At 43.6% G+C, this 22474-nt stretch overlaps 1 protein-coding gene across 1 annotated transcript in view; it reads right to left on the reverse strand.

Annotated features, from left to right (window-relative positions):
* Window positions 1-22474, reverse strand: part of PLCB2 (phospholipase C beta 2) — a 492254-nt gene that overhangs the window by 97103 nt on the left and 372677 nt on the right. The window contains exon 20 of the mRNA XM_086937381.1: window positions 523-622. Coding sequence (XP_086793507.1) covers window positions 523-622 — 100 coding nt within the window. The remainder of the gene's footprint in view (window positions 1-522; window positions 623-22474) is intronic.

Genomic DNA, 22474 nt, shown 5'->3' on the forward strand with positions numbered 1-22474 from the left:
CAAGTTGACTTCTGGTGGAAGCAATACTACTGGATGGTATGTTAGCTTTGCTTGCAAAAACATTCCTGCTCACCTACTCCATGATGAGCTGCAATGTTGACAGGTCAGTACCACAACGGGCATTCGCGGAGGCACCCTGATTTAAGGCCACCTTATAGATGATCTCAATACCCTATGCAAAATGTTTTTTTCCTAGATTCAATTTTAGTTTAAAGTGCCACAAACATGTGCAATTTATGAAATAGGTAAATCTAGAAATAATGGAGTTCTCACAAAATTAACCACTTATTGCTGGCAAAATATGAGCTGTACACATTGCAATACGGATTCTTTTGCAAATCCAGTTCATGCTGGAAAAGGGGTTACAGCTGGCTACAGAACTAGGCCCTTTACATTTTAATAACTATACAAAGTATGTGGGCTCAAAAACTGATATCCACTATTGTGTTCCTTATAGTGCATTTGTGCGAATGAGCACAAATGAGGAGAAGCAGTTAAGAGATATTAAAATGCTGTGATTACCTGACCGAACAGCATTCATGGGGATAATCCGATGGCCAATGAATTTTCCTCCTTCCTCAAATGCTGCAACTCTGAGTGCAGCCAGCTCTGGCATGAGAATCTGCAAAGAAAATGAATTCTTGAGGCCACACTTTCATGTAAACATGTTGAAACCATTGAATGAATATCATACCAAATCACTGCAGATTCAGTTCCTTCATATTTTCTGAAGACACAATTTGATGTGAGAAGTATGTTCAATAGCTGACTTTTCGAATGTAAAGTACCAGTCGCATTTTGTGCATTGGAACTCGCATTGCCAGTGCAAATCACTACGCACATATTGCCAGCCCTACCGAGTTGCGAGGGGCAGATGAAGAAAATGTAGCAGACGGAATGCGCAAATAATTTGTCATCCATCCGTGATCATAAAGCACTTAAGCTTCATGACATAATGCTATAATGGGGAGGAAACAAATATTGCGTACATAAATATTGCAGAAAAAATATGAAGGAGAAAATTACTGACTTTACATACTTACGGAATAAAGTAGAATAATACCAACTACTTGAATAATATGGATATAAATATCGAAAAAACACCGGGGCTCATTGGGATGGCTGGCGGACCTGAGTCCCGCACCGCGAATTAGGATGCGACCGCCACCATGATAGTCGAATTCTGCAATTTATCATTGCAGCGGGTGCTGCTGACAGCAGCACCCGCTGCAATGTTAAAATCGCATGCCAGGCATTTCACTGCACCACATGGCAGGCACCACACGGTACCTGCCACTTGGTGCATCAAAATGTAGGGGAGTACCCCCCAAATGCACCCTACCTTCCCCTGACACAAGAGGGGCCCGCAACGGGCCCCCAAACACAATCCCTGCCAGACTTTCCATGGTTGCAATCCAAACCTGACATCCTAATATGGCAGACGGTGCCTGCTAGGCCCCGCCACCATATTAGAGCCCCTGCTCCACCCGGCAGACAATCGTGACCATGACAGAAAAGCGACGGATGGACTTTCCGTCCACTGCGATACCAACACCATCATAATTTGGTGGGGTGAAGCTCATGACAATGGCGTAACGATCGCCACCACCAGCCTGGCGGTGGCGATCGTTACGCCATCGTAATGAGCCCCACAGGTACATAGAAATAGTTTAAAATATTTAACATTAAACTAACTAAAAAATGGGCAGACTGGAATTGCTACCGTGGTGACATTTGTACGCCCCCGATCAATCTGGAAGAAGAGGAGGTGCAGGAGACCCTGTGATCCCTTGCTCATCATCCTGTATGAATCGTTTGAAGTATGGGCTTATATATTTGAAAACTGTGTAACTAATCAATGTCACCTGATGTCTTTTGTTTGATAACTGTTAATAAAAATAATTATAAAAAAAATAACTAAAAAACAAAGGTAAAAATGTCAAAATAATATGTATAATACAAAATAGGATACATAAATGTAATACCTTAAAAAATTAAGAAATTAATTTAAAATAAAATTAAATCAAAATAATAGGTATATATGAAAATTAATACACATTATTTATTCAAATAAAATGTTATAATTCAAAAATATTCTTAGACTAATATTCACAAAACAAACGTTGTATATGAACATATATATATAATTATTAAAATAAACAAAATGTTAATTACAAAATATAATTATAACATCATAAAAATACATTACAAAAAGTGACTTTCCTTAAAAAGTAAAAGACAAAACATGTAAAGAAAATGTACACTAATAATGTAAAAAATAAAAACCTTGAAATAAATCACAAACATATCTAAAAATACTAAAAACAAATACAACTCTAAAATGAATAACATATTTAAGACATAATCACAATTCATAGTGTAACTGAAGGTTTCTTTTGTAAGTTGGAGAGTAGTTTCTCATCTTTTATATGGTGCAATACACGTCCCCCCCCCAGGATAGCTTGAAAACACTTCAACTGCCCAAGGCAGAGGGGGCTAAGCTCTTTCCTGTCGCAGGTCTTATTATTTTGCGTCCAATGCCTTACATCTGTGACGATTCTCCATATAGGGATCTCAGTTCGATAACACTCTAGTGACACATGTTAGACCACTGCAAGATAGCCAACTTGCTGTGTGTTATCCACGATCCCAAGAAGCCAAAGAAAGTCAGGTATAAGTCTTTTCACATTTTTAGTGCTATGAAGTTAAAAAATGTTTGTAAATTTGAGATGCTCATGGTTCATGCTGCTATCCCTCTGCCTTGCTGCTCCCATCTTTCTCCTTGTTTTCAGCAGTGGGCAAAGCTTCATATTTATAAGATTGGAGATTTTTTGGCCACGGATAGAGTAAAGATGCTGGATGAGGTTTGTTCCCGCAACCCTCAACAATCAACTTTTTCCCATTGCTTGATGTTTATCTCTTGATGGGCTAGTTGGGAACCTTCTCTGGCCTGAGATTGTGAATAATTCTCTGGGTTTCTGGTATAAGGTGCTTCATCCAGACAACTTTCCTCCCCCCTAAAATCTGGACTAAATGGCGGGAATGTAGACAGATTAAGATTAATGCTGAGAGCTGGTTAAAGTACTTTAACTATGGATTCATGCTGCTGCGTAGGGCTAATTTTGATAGGATGATGTGTTTAACACCTGGATGCTCTATTATACCCCAGAAAGACTCAACATAGTATTTCATTTAGCCACAAGATGGTGTCCCAGATGTAAAGGAGTGGGCGATTGGGGCCATGGATGTATAACCTGTAAAGCCATCTCCAAGTATTGGCTGCAGATTATTTAATATATGTCATTCAAAGTTGAACTTGAGGGCAAACTAGGCTCCCAGTACCATTCTATTTGACCTTACTATTCCTTCGCAGGTTGAGGTACAGGGTCCCCAATTTATCTATAAATTTATTCTGGTGGCTCGGTCGTTTTTGCACAGTGACACTATATTATTCGTCTATTGGCAGTCAACCCCTCGCAGGATATTGATAGTTATTAATCTAGGGCCTTTTCATTGCATTATATGTTGTATTATGCTCTGTACTGCCATTGTATTTGCATAGGGCTCTTTTTAAAGTTTGGCAGTCCCATGAACGGCAGTACAGGCGGTAGCGGTCCGAGGATGGAAATCTCGGAGGTGTGACCGCTGTGTTACGAATAGGGCAGTTGAACTGCAGAGACCGCACGCCGACCCCCATGTTCGCGGTAGGGGATAGGCAGCCTGCATAGGGAGGTACAGGGGAGCAGCACCGCTGTGCGTATTCCGATTTGCCTTTTGCATGTGCTGATCACGGTGATCCGAGCGCCTGCTTCAAGGTGGCGGTGACAAAGGGTTGCATAATCGCCCCTTTCTTGTTCCTCCAGGCAGATTTCAATGTGGATCCCTTGCTTCAGGTCCCACCTTCACAGCTGGATTCCTTTCTTCAGGTCCCTTCTTCACAGCAGGATTTCCACTCTGAAGAATACAACCCCGGTTGCGATGATCTACAGGTGAGTCCCTTCTGTACCATATATCCATTGCCAGGTCTGCCCATATATGGGACGAAACCCGGCAATGGGTAGATAGTATTTTTCTCCAAGTATATGCAATTGGAATGCACACACAGGGATTGGTATATTTGGAAACAGTACTCACCACCGCAAGATCTCTGCGTGGAGAAGCGTGGCTCAGTGGTTGTGGAGAAGCGTGGCTCAGTGGTTGGAGGGGCAGACCCGGAAGCTGAGATCGACTGTGTACCAGGGTTCGATTCCCCGCCTCGGCGGGTCTCGGGCTCAAAATTCTACGGACTCAACAATTCTCGCTCTGGTGCCTACTCAACTCACGGGGTCACACTCTGCGACTCTGGGCAATAGTTTGCTTAATCTCCGCTACGGCCCCTCGCGGCGGGATGCCTGGCTTTCACCTTGTGGACACCCTGCCGTGGTTTCTCACAGGGAAATACTAGGACGGGTTCCCTAAGCAAGCGCCGGGACTCTTACGGGCAGCTGTGCGCTTTACAAGTCCAGCACATTTACATTTACATGCAGTCACACCACCGGCACTGTAGGCAGCTCATAATACAGCTGTCTTTGGACCACCAACATCGTGGGCTACTGGCGGGGTTGGACTAATTTCTCCGGTGGTCAGTCCGCAAAACTCGTCATAAAGCCCATAGTCACTCTACTGTACAAGTCAATCGGGGGATGCCAGTTCTCGGGGTATTGTTTTTCTTCAGTCTAGGACCCCAGTACAGCTTAAAAATGTTTTATGTTTTGCACAACCACTTTAATGTAGTCATATATTCTGAAATGAGTGGGGCTCTGAGTCCCGCTTGGCACAGGTTACTTTAGTAATTATTGGTCAGATGTTGGAATTGTTATTCTACTGTCACTTTATTGTTCAACTTATCTCATTTTATTGTTTGTTTTTTTGTGTATTGAAATATTGAGTTAGAAAAGTTGATAATATGTGATTACGATAACTCAGGACACTAGGACTAAAAATGTTAATCATGTGTTTTACATTGCCATCTGCCTGTTTATGCTATTTTTGTTGCTTTTTTTAGGGTTAAACAGGCTGCTATCTGTCTGGCTACATTATTTTTTAATTTTAATTTTTTTTCTCTCTATTATTTCTGCACTTTTTCTTTGCTGCCCCATATCTTAGGAGTGGGGAATTTGCGGAAATAAGTGCCTCATGAACGAGTCTGCATATTGAGAATTTTTAAACTGACAAATTTTAGATTAAGATGAGTAGTGGTGCTGAGGCAAAGAATTTGGTATTCACTTATGAAATTTTGGGCGTGCCCATTGCCGAGATAACTTCTTTTACTGTTTTCCAAGCAATAAATAAAAAATTATAAATAATAATTATAAAATCATAGTGTAACTGAAGTCCTAAAAGCATAAACACAAATAAATAATTACAATTCTTACTTCATCTCAATACACAAATTAAAACACAGACATATTAAAAAGCTACATGCAGACAAAGGTACAAAAAACATTTAATCAAAAGTAAAATTCAACACTGAAACTCCAATAATAGGGAATGTATTTAACTTTGGAGAGGTCAAATTTACTACTCCTGCTCCAAGGTAGACAGCAGTAGGGAAAGTGTTGGACTTTAGATGTGTTGGATTTACCATTCACACTCCAACCTAAGCAGCAGCAGAGAAATAGTTGGACGTTGGTAGGATCAGAATTACCATTCCCCCTCCAAACTGTGCAACTGTAAGGAAATTGTTGGACTTTGAAAGGGTCAGATTTCCTATTCCCATATGAGCAACATTGGAGAAAACATTGGACTTTGGTCAGCTAGGCTTGTGGCCTACTCCTGTTCTCCCAGAGACAGGATACACAGCGGGGCACTGGAAGTGTCTGCACGGGACATTGCAAGTAAGACAGAGGTTCACTGAAGCAGCATAGTGGGGGGTGACCCCTGCTACTAATCTCACTGGGGCCTGCTTGGTCCCCCTGGAGGACCCGGGCGAGGTCTGGCACACACTGCAGCTCAATTGAGCTTAGGATCTTGCAATCCCCACAGAGAATCATAACATTTCCACAGCTTAGATGACAAAACTGAGCACTGTGGAGGAAATGATCCCCCAGGAGGACATTTCAAGGAACACTGATTGTACTCCACTGGGAGGATTGCTTTCAGCCTGACCGTTTCCCCTGGGGGACCTGAGATATGGTGGGACCTTGATTCAAGTCTGTATGGGTCACCACTAGTCTGGCCTGAATGGGAGGTCCTCCTGCTGCTACCCACATCAATGCTGACTTGTGCCCTCTGGAGGACCCAGGGCGAGGCAGGCCTCCATCACAGCTCACCATGCTTGAGGTCTCGAACCCTACAATCCCTTCAATTCCACAACTTGGACGACATAGCTGGGCACGGTAGATTATAAAAAAACAAGATTGACATAACACAGACCACTGGCTATGCGCCATAGAGAGGTACCTCACTGTAGTGTTTCCACTCCCTCTCTTACATAACCCCAACAATGCCTGCGCTCTCACTTTCTATGTGTACAAGAGTGCTAGCACATTTATTATACATTGCAAAAATATTGAATGTGATGTAAAATATCCAATGTAGCTTAGAAATTTTGAAAGGCACTTACTGTTTTTCATTGTACATACTTACAAAACTTAATAAAGAGACAAAAAAAGGTTTACTATTCCATTCCAATCTAAACAGAGAAAGTGTTGTACTTTGAGGAGGACAAATTTCCTATTTCCAATCCAACCTGACCAGAAGTAGAAAAAGATTAGACCTCTAAATTTACCATTTGAAGTCTGCAGTGCACACAACGTATGTCTTACCTTGCATTGCCTGTCGTATTTTACTCTTACTAGACTGCTTTTTTCTTTTTGTCATTGACATATGGGTATTTTGAAGAAAGTGGGCAATGTGGTATGGCATGTGAAAAAAGAAAATGCAAAATAATGAAACAAACAAATTGTTGTAAGTACAATTAAAACAGTTCAATGACAATATTAGAAATGAATGATGAAAAATGAATAACAAATAATAAAAGTTTTTTTATATTTTATTTTTTTATTTGTATTTTGCAAATGACAACAATAACAACAAAAGAAAGAGGACAACATCCACATCCATGTCGCCCCATTAGGACACGATACAGAGTTCACATAAATTTCCACAGCAACTGTCGCATCGTAGAAACAATTTCTATATATGCAATAAAGCCCAACAGTGTCGTAACAATCCAGTAAAAGGCCAGGCAGATGCGTATCACAAAAACAAAAAGAAAATATCAAATAAAAAGAAAAACACCGTGTTGACAAGACAACAAATGAAAACACAGTGAAAGAAATTAAACATATAGAAAAACAAGCTCGATCACAGTTCAAATGCGTTTCCAGAGATCAATCACTATGCGCTCAACTAACAATGTGCTCTTACAACCTACGTTCCGTTCCCATTGTCAGGCTCCCCAGCCACGAACAAGCTACACTGCAGCTCCCTCTCTACTCCGATTCAATCAGTGCCCTGCTCAGAGTGCGTTAGCAAATACAATCGCAGTGGGTCCCAGATATCCATCGGTCTAGACGATAGGGCCAGCTCCTCTGCGTATACGTTGAGGCTATCTCGACAATATACCAAATCGGCTAGCCAGGCCTTTAGGATGGGTCGCTTACCCCTTCCCCACGTGATCGCTACCCTCCTTGCAGCCATGAGTAACGCCAATCGCACAAATTTACCAGTCGTCCCCTTAATATGCGGCACGCAACAGAGAAGACACACCAGTGGCGTACACGGGAGGTCTGCAGCAACCATCTCACGCAAACCACACACCACCTCATCCCAAAAAGCAGCTACCCACCGGCAGCTCCACGCCAAATGCAGAAAGTCTACATCATCCTGTCCGCACCTGTCACACTTCGCCGTCCCACGCAAGCCATATTCATGTAGTCGTGCCGGAGTGTAGTATACTTGATGTATATACTTGAAATGAATGATCTTAAGGTTACCATTCATGCAGAGTGTCCCAGTCAAGCCACATATATGCTTCCAATTATCCTCAGATATGTCAACATTCAGACAAGTATTCCACTTGACCCAGCTTTTGTCCACACCCAACACTGTTTCGTCTTTGATAAATGTATATATCATAGAAGTTAGTTTCTTATTATTAGGTGCAGTTAGAACAGATTGCAAAGATGCTAGCGCTGGAGGCTTATCCGGGAAAGTGGTATAATGCTCCCGGGCTGCACTCTGCAAGCGATGAATCGCAAAGCGGAATAGAAGTGACTGGTTCTCAATGTGACTTAAGTGTTCCTGCTCGATAAACGTGCTGTTTGGGTATACATCCCGCATGTGAGTACTGCCTACCTCCTTCAACAACCTCAGAGGTGGGACCTCACGTGTGACTGACAAATGCGCATGATATGCGAGGCGCAGATCCGGTGCGTACAACAGTAGTTTTTGTGCAATTTCCCTATGCATTGCCATGCCGATATCGTAGCGTTGATCGCATTTATTTCCGATTTCGGGGTACTGCGCAAACTATGTGTTACTACACTATGCAAGGGGACCGGGGCGGCATCCCCCTACTCCACCGCGACATGCGGCATGAAGGCATGCGGTCTATACCAGTAATATAGATATTGAGCCTGGGCACTTAAGTAGTATGCATAGAAGTCTAGGGCTGCGAATCCACCATGCTCATACCCCCTGGTAAGAACCGACCACTGCACTCTCGCCGTCTTACCCCCCCACACCAACCGAAGCAGATGACCGCGAAGCGTCTTGAAAAATAACAGATTAAGCACTATGGGCACATTCACGAACAAGTAAAGAAAACGAGGCAGCACCACCATTTTGATAAGAGCGATGCGATCTGTAAGCGAGAGCAGCAGCTGCAGCCAGGTCTCGACCATATTTTCCAGATTAGAACTAGCTCGACTGTAATTCTCTCGTATTACAACTGCCGGGTCGCGGTGCACCCACACTCCCAGGTACTTAACGGGGTCTGCCGACCATACCAGTTCATGGTGCACAGTCCTTTCCATCAGCTGGATTACGAACGACTTCTCCCAGTTTATCTGTAATCCAGAAATGCGTCCAAACCGCACATATTCCCGTAGCAGCTGCACCAAATACCGAGACGGTTCCCGTACAAACAATACCATGTCGTCAGTGTACATTGAAATAGAAACCGGCCGATTATTAAAGTTCAACGCAGTTTCCCTGTGACGCTGCTGAATCATGCAAGCCAGTGGTTCCAAAATAATCGCAAACAGCATGGGCGAGAGGGGACATCCCTACCGGGTTCCCCTTTTAATACATAACGGGTCCGAAGTCGATCTACCAACCCTCACTCTCGCCGATGGCGCTGTGTACAGGACCGTTATCCACTGATGGAATAATGGGGGAAACCCCATGCAACGTAGTACTCTGTGCATATACTGCCATTCCACTGAGTCGAACGCTTTGGCAGCATCTAATAGCACCGCCGCAGCCTCCAAACTCGGTTCCAGCACATGGAGCATGGAAAAGAGTTTACGCAGGTTATGCGAGGTAGACCGCTCAGGTATGAAACCTGACTGATCTGGCAGAATCAATCCGTGCATCAAAGGTTGCAGCTTGGTGGCTATGATTTTGGCCAAAATCTTGGCATCGATATTAATCAAAGAAACCGGGCAATAGGAGTCGCAGCGCTCCGGGGGCTTATCTTTTTTCAACAATGTGACTATAAGTGCCTCTCTCAGTGATGGGGGGAGCATCCCAGTTTCGTGTGCTTCCGCATACACTGCCAGTAGATGCGGTGCGAGGAGATCAGCATATTTCTTGTGAAACTCAACCAGCAGCCCATCCGGGCATGGAGCTTTACCATTAGCCAACGCCGCTATGGCCAATTATGGGGCCGATTATGATCGCGGTTTTCCCGCATCCTCCGGGCCGGCGGAAGCCACTGCCGGCCCGGAGGATGCGGGAAAACCGCTGCCGAGCCTCCAAAGACCCACCGCCAAATTAGGATGGCTGGTGGGTCTTGAATTCCGTCCACAGCGTCCACATTTTCCGCTGCGGTCGCCTTCCGACCGCGGCGGAAAAGCACTAACATGGCTATCAGACACCACCAGCCATATTAGGATGGAGGGAATCACATGCTTTTCCACTGCGGGTTTTCCCCTGTGGAAAAGCATACAGACATTTACTTTGGGGGCCCGTTGCGGGCCCCCGGGGTGAAGGGGGGTGGGGGGTGCACATGGGGGGTACCTATGGTACCCCCCTGCCTTTGCGTGCAGTGCAGTGCCGCTTTGTGCATGCAAATGCACTGTTTCATTTTTTACATTGCGGCGGGTGCTGCTTCAAGCTTCATAATAGGGTCCTTAATGTCTTGCTCATCTATGGGGAGACATAAATACTGATGCTGCGCATCTGTCAACCAAGCGCACGCGATGTCGTCCAAGTACTCATCAAAGTCCTCGGTAGTCAGCGTATTTTGCGTGTTGTACAAATCCGCATAAAATTTACGAAATCGTTCCGTTACAGCCTCTGGAGTATTATGCTCAGCTCCCGCATCATTCACTATCCTGTCCACCCGCTGCTGCTCTAATCTCGTTTTTATTTTGAACGCTAGCGTCCGTCCTGGCCTACCTGATTCACCATATCTTCGGGCACCATACCTGCGATAAATATATTTAATCTCTGCCTCCGCCTGTGCATCGTATTCTACCATCAATTCCCGTATTGTAGCCATTTTAGACAGAGCAGGCCGGGTAGCATAATCACGCTCCAGATCCCGCATTTCGGATTCAAGTCGCTGCAATTGCGCTCTAATATCCCGAAGTATGCCTGCTGCCGTACCGATACATGTCCCTCTGATGGTGAACTTGAAGGCCTCCCACAGCGTTGCAACCCGATCAACCGTGCCCTCATTCAACATAAAATATTTCACAATAGCATTGTGTATGGTTTTGTCATAAATAGGATCCAGAAGTGCCTCAGCACGCAGTCGACACGTAAAAGGACGTCGCACTCCAGGTGGGTTCCTCAAAAGCAAGCGCACAGGGTTATGGTCTGACAGCGTACGAGCAAGAGGCACTACCTCTACTACCCATTCCATGAGTTCATCGCCAACCAGCCAGTAGTCAAGTCTCGACCAACTTCCATGCATAGGTGTCACATGCGTACCATCCTTCCTCTCTGGGTTACGTACTCCCCATACATCCTGCAAACCAAACTCCTCCATGGCTCGCAACACACTCGCAGCTACTCTGGGGGTGCGGTGAGTCCCCGGGTTAGACTTATCCAGCTGCGCATCCAAGTACGTATTCAAATCTCCCCCCAGATAACAGGCGCAGCAGGCCATTCCCTCAGTTGAGCACAAATACGAGCCACGCACGCCGGGTCATCATCTATGGGGCCGTACATATTCACAATGACGACCAGCGTGCCACACAACTTCCCACACACCATAGCGCATCTCCCCTCATCATCTGCATACGTGTGCAACATTTGAAAGTTGACCCCTCTCTTTACCAGAATCAACACTCCCCTCGCATGGGAGGAATATGAGGCAGCTAATTGAAAACCTGCCCACCTGCCCAGTGCCTCACACACCACATGTGGAGCCAAGTGCGTCTCCTGTAATAGCTTGTACCCCATGTCTGTTCAGGTACACTGCCACCTGCCTTCCTTTTTTAGGGGAGTTGAGGCCACGGACATTCCAAGTTAGCATTACACAATTGTCAGCCATTAAACATTCCCTGTCGCAATAATATCAGTTTGTGACGGATAGACCCCCGGGAGATTACCCAAGCAATCGCAAAGCAACACCACTGCCTTACATGGCAAATACAACCTTTCGCATTTGTGATCGATCCCAATGTACAAAAAATCCAACACACACAAAAACCACAAAGAACCCCCCCCCCCGCCACCCACTCCAACCTCCCAATCAGGGCGAGACCAGCCCCCCCCTCTCACCCTTCTTACAACAACCATTCGGGTAATACCCAATAGGGGAAGAAGCACAGCAGCATGTACACGCACCGTAGTGCGGCCGCCTGAACTATTTCTATCATAGTACCGCCTTGTCGCTTTCAAATTTTCAACAGTGATCAGTGCACCACCCCGCCCTGAGTCCCCGAGAGAGCAACAATTAGAACAGAAACTCCCGCCCGCCTTAATCCAACAAACCAGCCTGATCAACCGCCCATCGCCCCTATTGGCAAAAGTCAGAGGCCCAGCAATATAATCATGAGTTATTTGTACAGTAGAGCAGTCGCCAGTCTATCAGTCTGCGTCGTCCAGTCCGGAAGCCGTCTGCTCCACAGTTGTCCGTTGTTCCCTTGGCTTGACCTTGCAGATGTGTTTTGTAAATTTCAATGCAGACTTAGCATCTGTAAAGAAATGTGACTGTTCCTCATGAGATATTTTCAGTTTTGCGAGATAGAGCATATCATATGGCACCTTCGCCTCCCGAAGCAGCTTTTCACCGGGACAAATTCGCGGCGCGCTGCCTGAACTGTCGGAGTATAGTCTGGGAAAAAGGACAGTGTATCGCCCTTATACACCACTGGTTCTTTTGCCCTTGCCTCCCTCAGGATAGAGTCTTGGTCTGCATAATTAAGTAGCCTGGCGATGATCGGCCTCGACGTCGCACCTGGTTTTGGTCTGGGCCCCAAGGACCAGTGAGCCCTCTCCACAATCATCACACTGGACAGAGCGGTCCCAAAAAGTTCACGCAGCATGCCATCGATGAAAGGCTCCATCTTGGAAATAGGTGTAGTCTCCGACAGGCCAAGAATTTGCACATTATTGCGCCTAGATCGCGCTTCTAAATCTTCGTTTTTCGCACTGATCACTTCCAGGATCTTTTCCATTTGGTGGAGTTGCGTGCGAGTTTCTGCCTGCGTGTCGTGACCATCGGACACCCTGTTCTCCAGCACGTCTAACCGTTTTTCATGTTTGTCTACCTCTTTTTTCACCATGTCCAGGCCGGTTGCCAGTGCATCGATTTTACTGTCTATGGACTTCATAACCGCTCGCAGCTCAAGGAGTATCGTGCGGGTGTCGTCCTCCGTTTCATCTGGCGTGGATGTTGCACCCCCAGCCTCGCCCTGCTCATGTAGACCATCCACCGCTCGTGTGAGCCATTTGTTTCCAAAAGTCAGCTTGGCCTGTCTGGGCTCGGACTTGCCCATGGCGCCACGTCGTCCGCTCCAATAGTCCGACACTTCCTACACCTTCGCGAGCACTGATTAGTGCATGGTCCTGGCAATGCGGTGGCCCTCAGTCCTCCGCCGTGTCTACACACTGTGTCTCGCCTCTTCCGCCTTACTGCGCCTCCAATGGCGCCCAGATGATTAACGCTTCTAGCCTCGTGTCGGTGCGGCGTGGTACAGAAATGGAGGGGGCCACTAATCGCCATCCGGCCGTCTTAATATGCATCAGCAGTGGTCACCCACAACGCCATCCAGGCTCCCCACCACCCGCAGTCCCTGCCGGACCCACACCCACGACCACCCACTAGCCCCCGACCTAAGCCGGTTCAGGGACAGAGCAATGTAGCCACTAGGCGGTGCTCCACAGTTCCCGCGAGCAATGCAGAACCCCCTCAGGCGTCGCAAGTGGCGCCAGCCTAACCTTAGCCCCTAAAGGCCCTGCCGCGCAGGACCCGCCAGGGGCCACCGCCTACTCAGGCAGTATGCCCCCGCCAGCCCCACGCCACCAGCCCCAGCAGGCCCGGTCCCAGCTGGCGCCCCACTCACCAGCCTCAGTCTTGTGCCAGATTGCTCTGTGCCCACCTCCTCGTGTCCGCAGCGAGGTAGGAGCGGGCCCTCGACTCCTCTCAGCAGCCTCCTCCGCCAGCCGCCAGTAGCACCGCGGCCTACCTGGGCCGGAACCTCCACTGGCTCGCTCCTGGCCCGCAGCTCCCCAATGCCCCTCCAGCAGATCAGTGCTTCCCGGCCTCTCACCACACTGCCAAGTCATTGCGGGTCAGAGCGGGTCTGCAGCCCCGTCCTCCACCTTCCAGTGTTCGCCTGCGGAGTCCACAACACCTCTGAGGCAGGTCTATAAAACGAACTCACTGCTCCGAGTGCGGCGCCGCCATCTTGTCTTTCGCCCACTCGCCCGTTATCTTCAAGGGATCGAGCAAAGGCACGGCGTCCCAACTCTTTTCATCGGCTCACTTTGCTCCGTTGCTCTCCCAGGCTCCCCAGGCACGACATCGGCCCATTTTCAGCGAGGTGAAAGGATGGAATTTGCCCGGTGTAGGATCCCAACAAATTATAAAAGTTATTAGACAAAACAAAAATAAGGATGATAATTAAAATGCAACTTATTAAAAAATTATATATACATTAATATATGAATAGAAAGAAAAAATGATAAATTCAATATGAATGTTTTAAATTTACACACATAGAAAACTATTCAACAAAGTAATAAATACATTTAAATGTATTCAGAAAAAAATATTAAAAAAACATTTCCATCCTACTTCCCTAGAAACCAAACAATCCCTCAAAAAAAATATTATAATTGATCAAAAATAAGAACCACTCACTAAAAATAATTAAACATTATATTAACACACTTTTTTGACATATATTTCTAAATGCTACACATGCAGAAACCTACAAATAAAGGTAGCATAAGTGTTTGATTTGAGGATTTTAAATTTGTGTGTGAGTTGGGCATCCAAAGGGCATAATATCTTTACTGATTCTCCTCATTACCTAGTTCTGGAACTATGTAGGCCAGAAAGGTATGAAAACAGAATAAGTTCTTATAATGACCTAAAGCAAGTTGTGTCTTAGAGCTGTTGCTTTTTTCATTTTGCCTGCCCGACCTTTGAGAAATTTTACATTAAGTTAAGGGGGTACCTCCTAAAATAAATGGGAGATATTTTGACATTATTTTTTATAAGTGATGACTTAGCTGTTATCAAACTTCTCTGACTGCATTTCTGAAACAACTGAATGTGTTGAATAAATCTTATCTTTCACATAATCTGATAATGAACACAACTAACATAAAGGTTCTTCACTATGGCAGCTCGAGAAACTTTAAATGGAAAATAGATATTATTTTGGAAATGGTAAACTTGCTCAAATATTGAGTTTTTTATCAATGAAAAATGAATTTTAGGAATCTAATATTAAAAGACCATGATGGCTCTAAAGTGACTGTTCAATGGCTACTAAGTACGTCCAATGTTAAAACCTATTGGTTGAAAGTCATCCTGATAATTAAAAATAGTCTTCCTGGTTGTGAGCAATGTGGTTGTTGGTTGAGGGAAGAGTGAGCCCTGCTCAAGCAACAGCCACTCTGCCTGTCAGGACGAACCATAAGATGTCACTTAATTAACCTGTGCTTAGCCCTCTGGTAGCTTGGTACAAATGCAGTCAGGCTTAAAACAAAATAAGAAATATCCAACACCTATTTAGAAAAATTGAGTAATATGTAACCCTGGGTAGTGAACTCTGCTCCATTCATGGAGTTTGCAGCGTTTTCTGCACTCCAAGGAGCATGCAGAGTTCCCTAAAACTCATGAAGCAGAGTTTTTTTTTCCCTGTGTGATTTTTCCTCGCTCACACTCGCCAAGGTCTAGTTGTCGAGCGAGGAATATCAACCCCCTGGCGAGATTTCTCAACGCGGTGTTCGGTTTTCTCAATCCAAGTGGTCGCAGCAGGTCGTGACCATTCCTGTTGAGAAACCTTCCGTTCAAGCGGAGAAAGCTGCCGCTTGATTTGAAAAACTACTTGAACCGCAGAAGGGAAGCTGCGTCCTCTTGCGCTGTGCATGGTGCAGTTCGTGATGATTTTACAGCGCAGGACAAACACCCGCCCCTCACAATCATCACAAAAAGCATGACCACTCATGGAACTACGCGTAGCATGCGCAGAACTCTGCCAACTCCAACCAGGCTCAGTAATATGACAAAAATGCAATCAGTAAAAGCAGAGATAAGCACTTTTAAAGTACAAATAGTGCTTAGAACAAAAAGGGCCAACTGTGATTTTCTGATTGCGCCAGACTGGGACAAATTCACAATTTCAGGCCGACCACTATGGAGCATGGGCCGGTTAAAGGAACCAGGTTAGACCTGCTGAGTATTGTACCTTATGTCCTTGATGTAGGGCGTTGTGCCATGAAAATTCCACAGTGTGATGCAGGGTCTCGTGTTGAGTTGTGCTGCATTGGTTCCAATGAAAAGCTGAAAGGTCTATGATGTGAAGTCCAATAAGCTGTGAGGGCTGTGATGTGACTTTAGGGGCACTGCGCTGCATTGGTTATGATGAGCAGCGATGGCTACGTTGGGTTGCATCACGCTGTGTCCGTTCTGACAGGGACCACCGTGGGGCTGGCTGAGCACCCTTTATCACCACTTCCAAGGGTCCAGGACTGGTGTGGTACCACCTGGCAGATTAGGACTCACAGGAGGCAGAGTTCAGGTGCAGGGTGCAAGATGATTGGACCATTTCTGCCCCTTAGGCTCTGATCAGGAGGCCTGCCTACAAACCCTTGGTGTCAATCTTTTGGTCCTGGGTACAGGGCATTGGTCCAGTCCTTCTGACTTAGGTAGCAGGGAGGCAGAGTAGCAAGGCAACACAGCAGTCATTCTTGCAGCAGAGCAGCAGAGCAGCAGAGCAGTCCTTCTGAGTGAAGTGATCTGAAGATGGGGTTTGAGCATCCTATTTTCATATGTTGTGCCATCTTTGAAGTAGTAGAAGTTTCTAGAAGTTCCCCTCACAAAAGTGCTTGGAATTTCTTGCCTCCCTACCCAGTTCCCAATCTGTCTGCAGGCACAAAAGGTTAGTGTGACGTACTTTGTGTGAAGGCAGGGCATACCCTATTGCCATGCAAGCGGGGCTATGCCCAGCTCCACCTACCCACACTGCCTGAGATAGTCCAGCCAGGCATATCTAATGTCTCTATTGTGTGGCTGCCTGGGAGAAATATACAAAGGCCAGCTGCACCCTTTCATGTGATGCAGAAACAGGATGCAGGCTAGTTAGGACAGGAAAATGCCTACTTTCTCAAAGTAGAATTTTTCAAAATTGTGACTTAAATATGACTTTACCATTAAAAATGATTTTAAATTGCAATTTCTCAGATACCAAACATGACTTTCCTACTGGCTCCCAATCAAATGTTAGCACTCAATAAATGTATTAAGGTAACACAATGTTATCCAAAGGGAGAGGTAGGCCTCACTGTACTGAAAAACAAAATTGTGAGTTTTTCACTACCAAGACATCTAAAACTTAAAAATACATCAATGTTTTATCTCCAATGCATCCTGTCCTGTAGGTTGTTTAGGGGGTAGTTTAAGGGTGACTGATATGTGATAAAAAAGGAGTGTAAGGGTTGACAAGGCGATTATTTTACGAAGTTGAATTGGCAGATTAAAACTGCTAAGGTTGCAATGGCAAGCCTGAGTCAACATATTTTAAGGGGCTACTTAAGTGGGTGGCAGGCTCACGAGTAGAATTTAATTTATCAGCCCTGGGTATATGGTTTACCACTTTACTAGGGACGTACAATAAAATTAAGTATGTGAATCAGGTGTAAGACAATTTGACCTTGTTTAGGGGATTGAGCACTGATAAATGCACAGAGTCCTAAGGCCAACAAAAACAAACCCAGCAAAAATAGGAGGGGTGAAGGCAAACAATTTAGGGGATGACCACCCTAAGAATGGCAAGTCTAAGACTGGTTTATTTACAGATACCCTGCCAATTTAAAAATTTCAAAGGAAAGGTTTTGAGGAGTGTGTATAATATGCCAGCAGTATTCTGGGTTTAATCCTTAGATACATAACTGGGCATATGTTTGATTAACTATGAATATAAAATCTTACACATTAAATTATTAGCTTCAGTTATTGAGCAAAATGATAATTTAGTGGAAGCAGAATGCTTTAAAGAATTATGTAAAAGAGAGCTAGATTTTGCAAGTAATACGCCCATGATCTCTGCTTGAATAGGTACACAGCTATTAAAGTTGAGCCATAGATTGTTCTTAAAATGGCCATTTGTTAAAATGTCTTTAGATTAGTGATTACATTGGGTACTGATTAAATTAATAATAAGCAATCTTTATCCTATCATAACTGAAGTGAGGGAAAACATTAGACAGCTGGTTATTTGTTGAGTGTCCCCAATACATTTGTTCAAAGAAATATAATGTTGTTTCACATTAGTCAATTTATTATGATGTGATTATTTCACATAGAACAAGTGTCGATGTGTAAGTGTATGATCAAACAACCCTCTTAAAATACTCATTTTTATTGTTTGCTTGGACATTCAAAGACAGTAGAAAAGATATATATGAAGAATCTATGGAAAAGCTCTGACATGTGGACAGCTTCTGAGGCATTTGTTTGCACTTCTGTATAAACTTACATTGGCAAAGGTGTGTATTGCAGTTGCACTTTAACTGTGAGATGTAATGAAAAATGAAATAATGTTGAGTTTTTCAAGCTTTATAATATTTTATACTGTGCACTTTTACTCTGATATCTTTGTGGATTTTAACTTCATCTACTTAAAAAATGCAATTAATATGTAATGTTTAAACTTTATTGTTTATATGGACATGAAGATCAAATAAGAATATATTTCAATAACTCCCAGAATATACTGAATTGTTAATTGAATATACTGGGCAATATATATGGATCAATTTACTTACATAGCTATGCATTTTCTACTTCTATTTTCAAATTAAATGTATCTGGTATTTCACAAAAAGAAAAAATATAAGAAAATGTTGATTTAGAATTGTATTACTATTTTTGTTTTCCTCCTTTCACGTGGGTTAAATGTTGTTACCTTTATGCCATGCAAGCTGCATCTGTTTATTTTACTTGCTGATATTTACTTTCAAGCAAATAATCTAGGTAACGGCCAGAGTGGAACCCGCTTTTGAAAAGAAAGACTTATGTATCATCAGCCAGCCAGGAATTGATATGATTCATGTAGCTATCACAAGACATTCATATATCAAGTGTTCTATGTACAGGCACACTTTCTTTCTCTGAATGCTAGTGGGACACCAAGTAAAAGAAGTGATAATGAAAGGGATTAGGGCTCATGATTCATGCATTCCTCTTTCAAACATTCAATCTCAAAGTAATTCTACAGACTGGCCACCTCTTCCCTTGTTGCTGTAAACCCTATGTAATAATGTGCCATGAATGGTGCAAGCTCCATTACGTAAAACCTCAAAAATGATGATAATTAGTGTGAAAATAATGCAGAGTTAATGAGATAGGGAGTGAGATACCAAAATTATGAGAAAACATGGTTCGGAATGATAGAAAAAAAATCTAAAAATGTGAACAATCTTGTAAAGAATCAGCGAAATATATATTTCATATATAGGATTAGCACAATAATTCTTGATAGATAGCTCATTCAAAATTGGACAAATATTAACATATTTATCTCACAGATCTAAGCAACTTTGCAAATCGGACAGTGGTTTAGAAATGCAATCAATAATATGTACCCTATACTGACAATACTTTGACTTAAACATAATTTCCTTATCTTGTAATGTACTCTATTAATGTTTTTTTCTATCTTCTTTGTCTATTCCATTTCTTTCCTGATTTGTGCTCCACAACCATACACTGACTGCATGAAATCCGACAAATAATTACAGTTCGGCCATCATTTAATTTATAGATAATAGCACTGTTAGAAAGATCCATAATATCCATATAATTAATCTGTTAATTGAATGCTCTGCGCGGATGATGCGGTTCTCATGGCGCGCACTCCTTCGGCCCTGCAATGCCTCCTTGATAGTTTTGCCCTATTTATGGATAATCTAGGGCTACGAATTACCATGAGCAAGACATGTGTTATGAAAGTGGGCCGTAGTGTAGCCAAGTATCGCAAAATCTGCATAGGAAAAGAGATTCTACCTTAAACCTTAACTTTTTCTTATTTGAGTATCTTATTTGATTGAAAAGTGTTGTGGAAATTTGCAATTGAATCCAGAAGAGTGCAATTTGTAAGATCTATCTCTGCCCTTCACAATTTTGCCAGGAAATTGGGTAATATCCAACCAAAAGAAATGTTAACCATTTATTATGCAAAATGCAGATCTATTGCAATTAGCCCTTCCCTCCAGTTGCTCAAACCATGTATGTCACTCAGAATTGGGAACCAACTATCTAATAGATCTGGTTAGGATTCAACCACTTCTGCTCTGGTACAAAATATGGACCTCGGAATCGTGCCATAGGCAAGGACTGTTGTGACTCTGAACTGGCCTTAAAGATTCCTTGGTTAAAGTTTATCAAGATCTTTATGTCAGATATCGGCCTGCTGGAATTTTATGATTGACCTGAATCTCAGTCAAATGTCCCATGCAAAGCACCAAAAAAAGAGTGTCTAAACCATGTGGAGGACTTGCGACTTTGGGCCCCATTAGATGGCGTGTGGACTTTGCCCACCCTCCACTATAACGGAAAACGGGGCCCACCACCAGAGGTGTGGTGGTCCTGAAAGGCCAATAAAGATGTGACCGCCACCCTGGCGCCCCCACATTCCGCATCTTCAACATTGCGGCGGGTGGTGCTGTAAACAGCACCCGCCGCAATATTGAATTTGCATGATGTGCCTTGACAGGCACAACGTAACAAGCACTGCTCAGTGCCTGCCACCTTGTGCGTGGCAAGTGCAGCCACCCCCAAAGTCATTTACAGTATGCCTTTCCATGGGTGAATCTACGCCATGGAAAGCATACCCACCGCAGGCATACTAATATAGATAGCGGTGGCACCGCCACCACATTGTGGGCCTTTTCCACCCGGTCAGCCGGCAATCCGACCAGCGGAAAAGCAACAGATGGACTTTCTGTCTGCCGCGGTACCCTTGCCATAGTAATATGGTGGGGGTAAATTGTGTTGTGATGGCATGCAGATCGCCACCGCCCGCCGGGTGGTGGCGATCCGCACGACATACTAATGACCCCCATTGTGTGGAATTGGCCAAACCATCTGTGAAATACAATCAAATGATCCTGACTACCTTTTCAATGCAACCATACCTTCTTAATGTTCATAACACCCAAGATAGATTTTTTTATAAACGTTTTAGGCTAAATATATTTCACTGGCTGATAAGCTTTCCAAACCTGAATAACTGGTCAAATGATTTACAGCGTTGCCCTTGTGAAAATGCATGTATCTAATCAATCAACCATGCACATTGTACTTTTTTGTAAATTTTATATGGATCTGAGAAGATTTTTATTGTACCTTTACTGAAATGACTAAATTTCAAATAATGTAGGCCAGCATTTTTATATTTGTAACTTCTTCCAAATCTTTATACATGCATGATACTTGCAAGGTTCCTTAGGGCAACTCAAGTGAGAAGAAACTCTTTAACAGCAGTATGTTGATACATGAATTGTCGGTTATAATGTGATTTGTATTAATGCTCCCCTGATTTTACTGTATTTTAACCATTTGTACCCCTCATTATGAATTTTAATCTTCATGTATTCTTTTATGATACACCCTGTGTGAATCGATAACTTGATTGATATAAAGAAAAATTTGAAATAGCATTGCAAAACGAATTAAAGCTTGATCCTCTTCCCCTTTCATATAAATAACTCACTTCTCAACTTCAGAACTAAGATCAGCAGCTGGGATTTAAAAACAAATATGAGGCAAAGGGGGTGTTTGGGATAAATGTGTCCTGTTTTCTCTGTTGTTTTTGATGTTTCTGATCAGTGCAAATATCACTTAGGATAGATGAAAATTAAAGTGTTGGAGATCTCTAACTTAGGTCCTACATACTAAGCAAGTGGTTACAAGAAACACTAGGCTATCCATGTTTGATAGCGCTGTGCATGTACCACTAAGTGGTTCGAGAGACTTATAAAGCCCTGGGAAAGGCCTATGCATCCTTTGTTTGACAAATTATGGGTGGTGTGGTAGAAAGTGTGGGTGCTCTGTGCTACTAAATTTAGTCATGAAATCAATGATTTACTCTCTGTCCTTCCTAAGGAAAACTCCAAAACACTCCTACTGTATTATATTGCAAAGACGCACTCTATTTGATTTGCATATGCACATACCAGCTAAGGAGGAAGCTTTCTAATCACCTTCAAATATTCCTTGGATCATAAAACCCATCCCTCTTACAGCTCAGAAAAGAATGCTTTTCATTAGATTTCCTCCTTCACCCCTCAATATACATTTAAATCCTCCTGTGCTGCTGCCCACCAGGTTATAAGATTGCATTTTCTCAATGATTTTTTGACTGTATATCCCCATAAAATCATCTTTCAGAAAATGATTTATGTTAGTGCACTTCAGAGCATGGGTCATTTAAAGAACATGCAAGTGAAAATATGATTTTAAAACATATGCCACTGATTGAACATGCCCGGTGCATAAATAAACCCCTCTTCTTTGTGACCTCAAGGTAGATTTAATTATTAGGAAAGATTCATAAATTTCTGTGCCACCTTCTCT

The sequence above is a fragment of the Lissotriton vulgaris genome, chromosome 9, assembly GCF_964263255.1.
Source record: "Lissotriton vulgaris chromosome 9, aLisVul1.2, whole genome shotgun sequence".
Classification (NCBI taxonomy): domain Eukaryota; kingdom Metazoa; phylum Chordata; class Amphibia; order Caudata; family Salamandridae; genus Lissotriton; species Lissotriton vulgaris.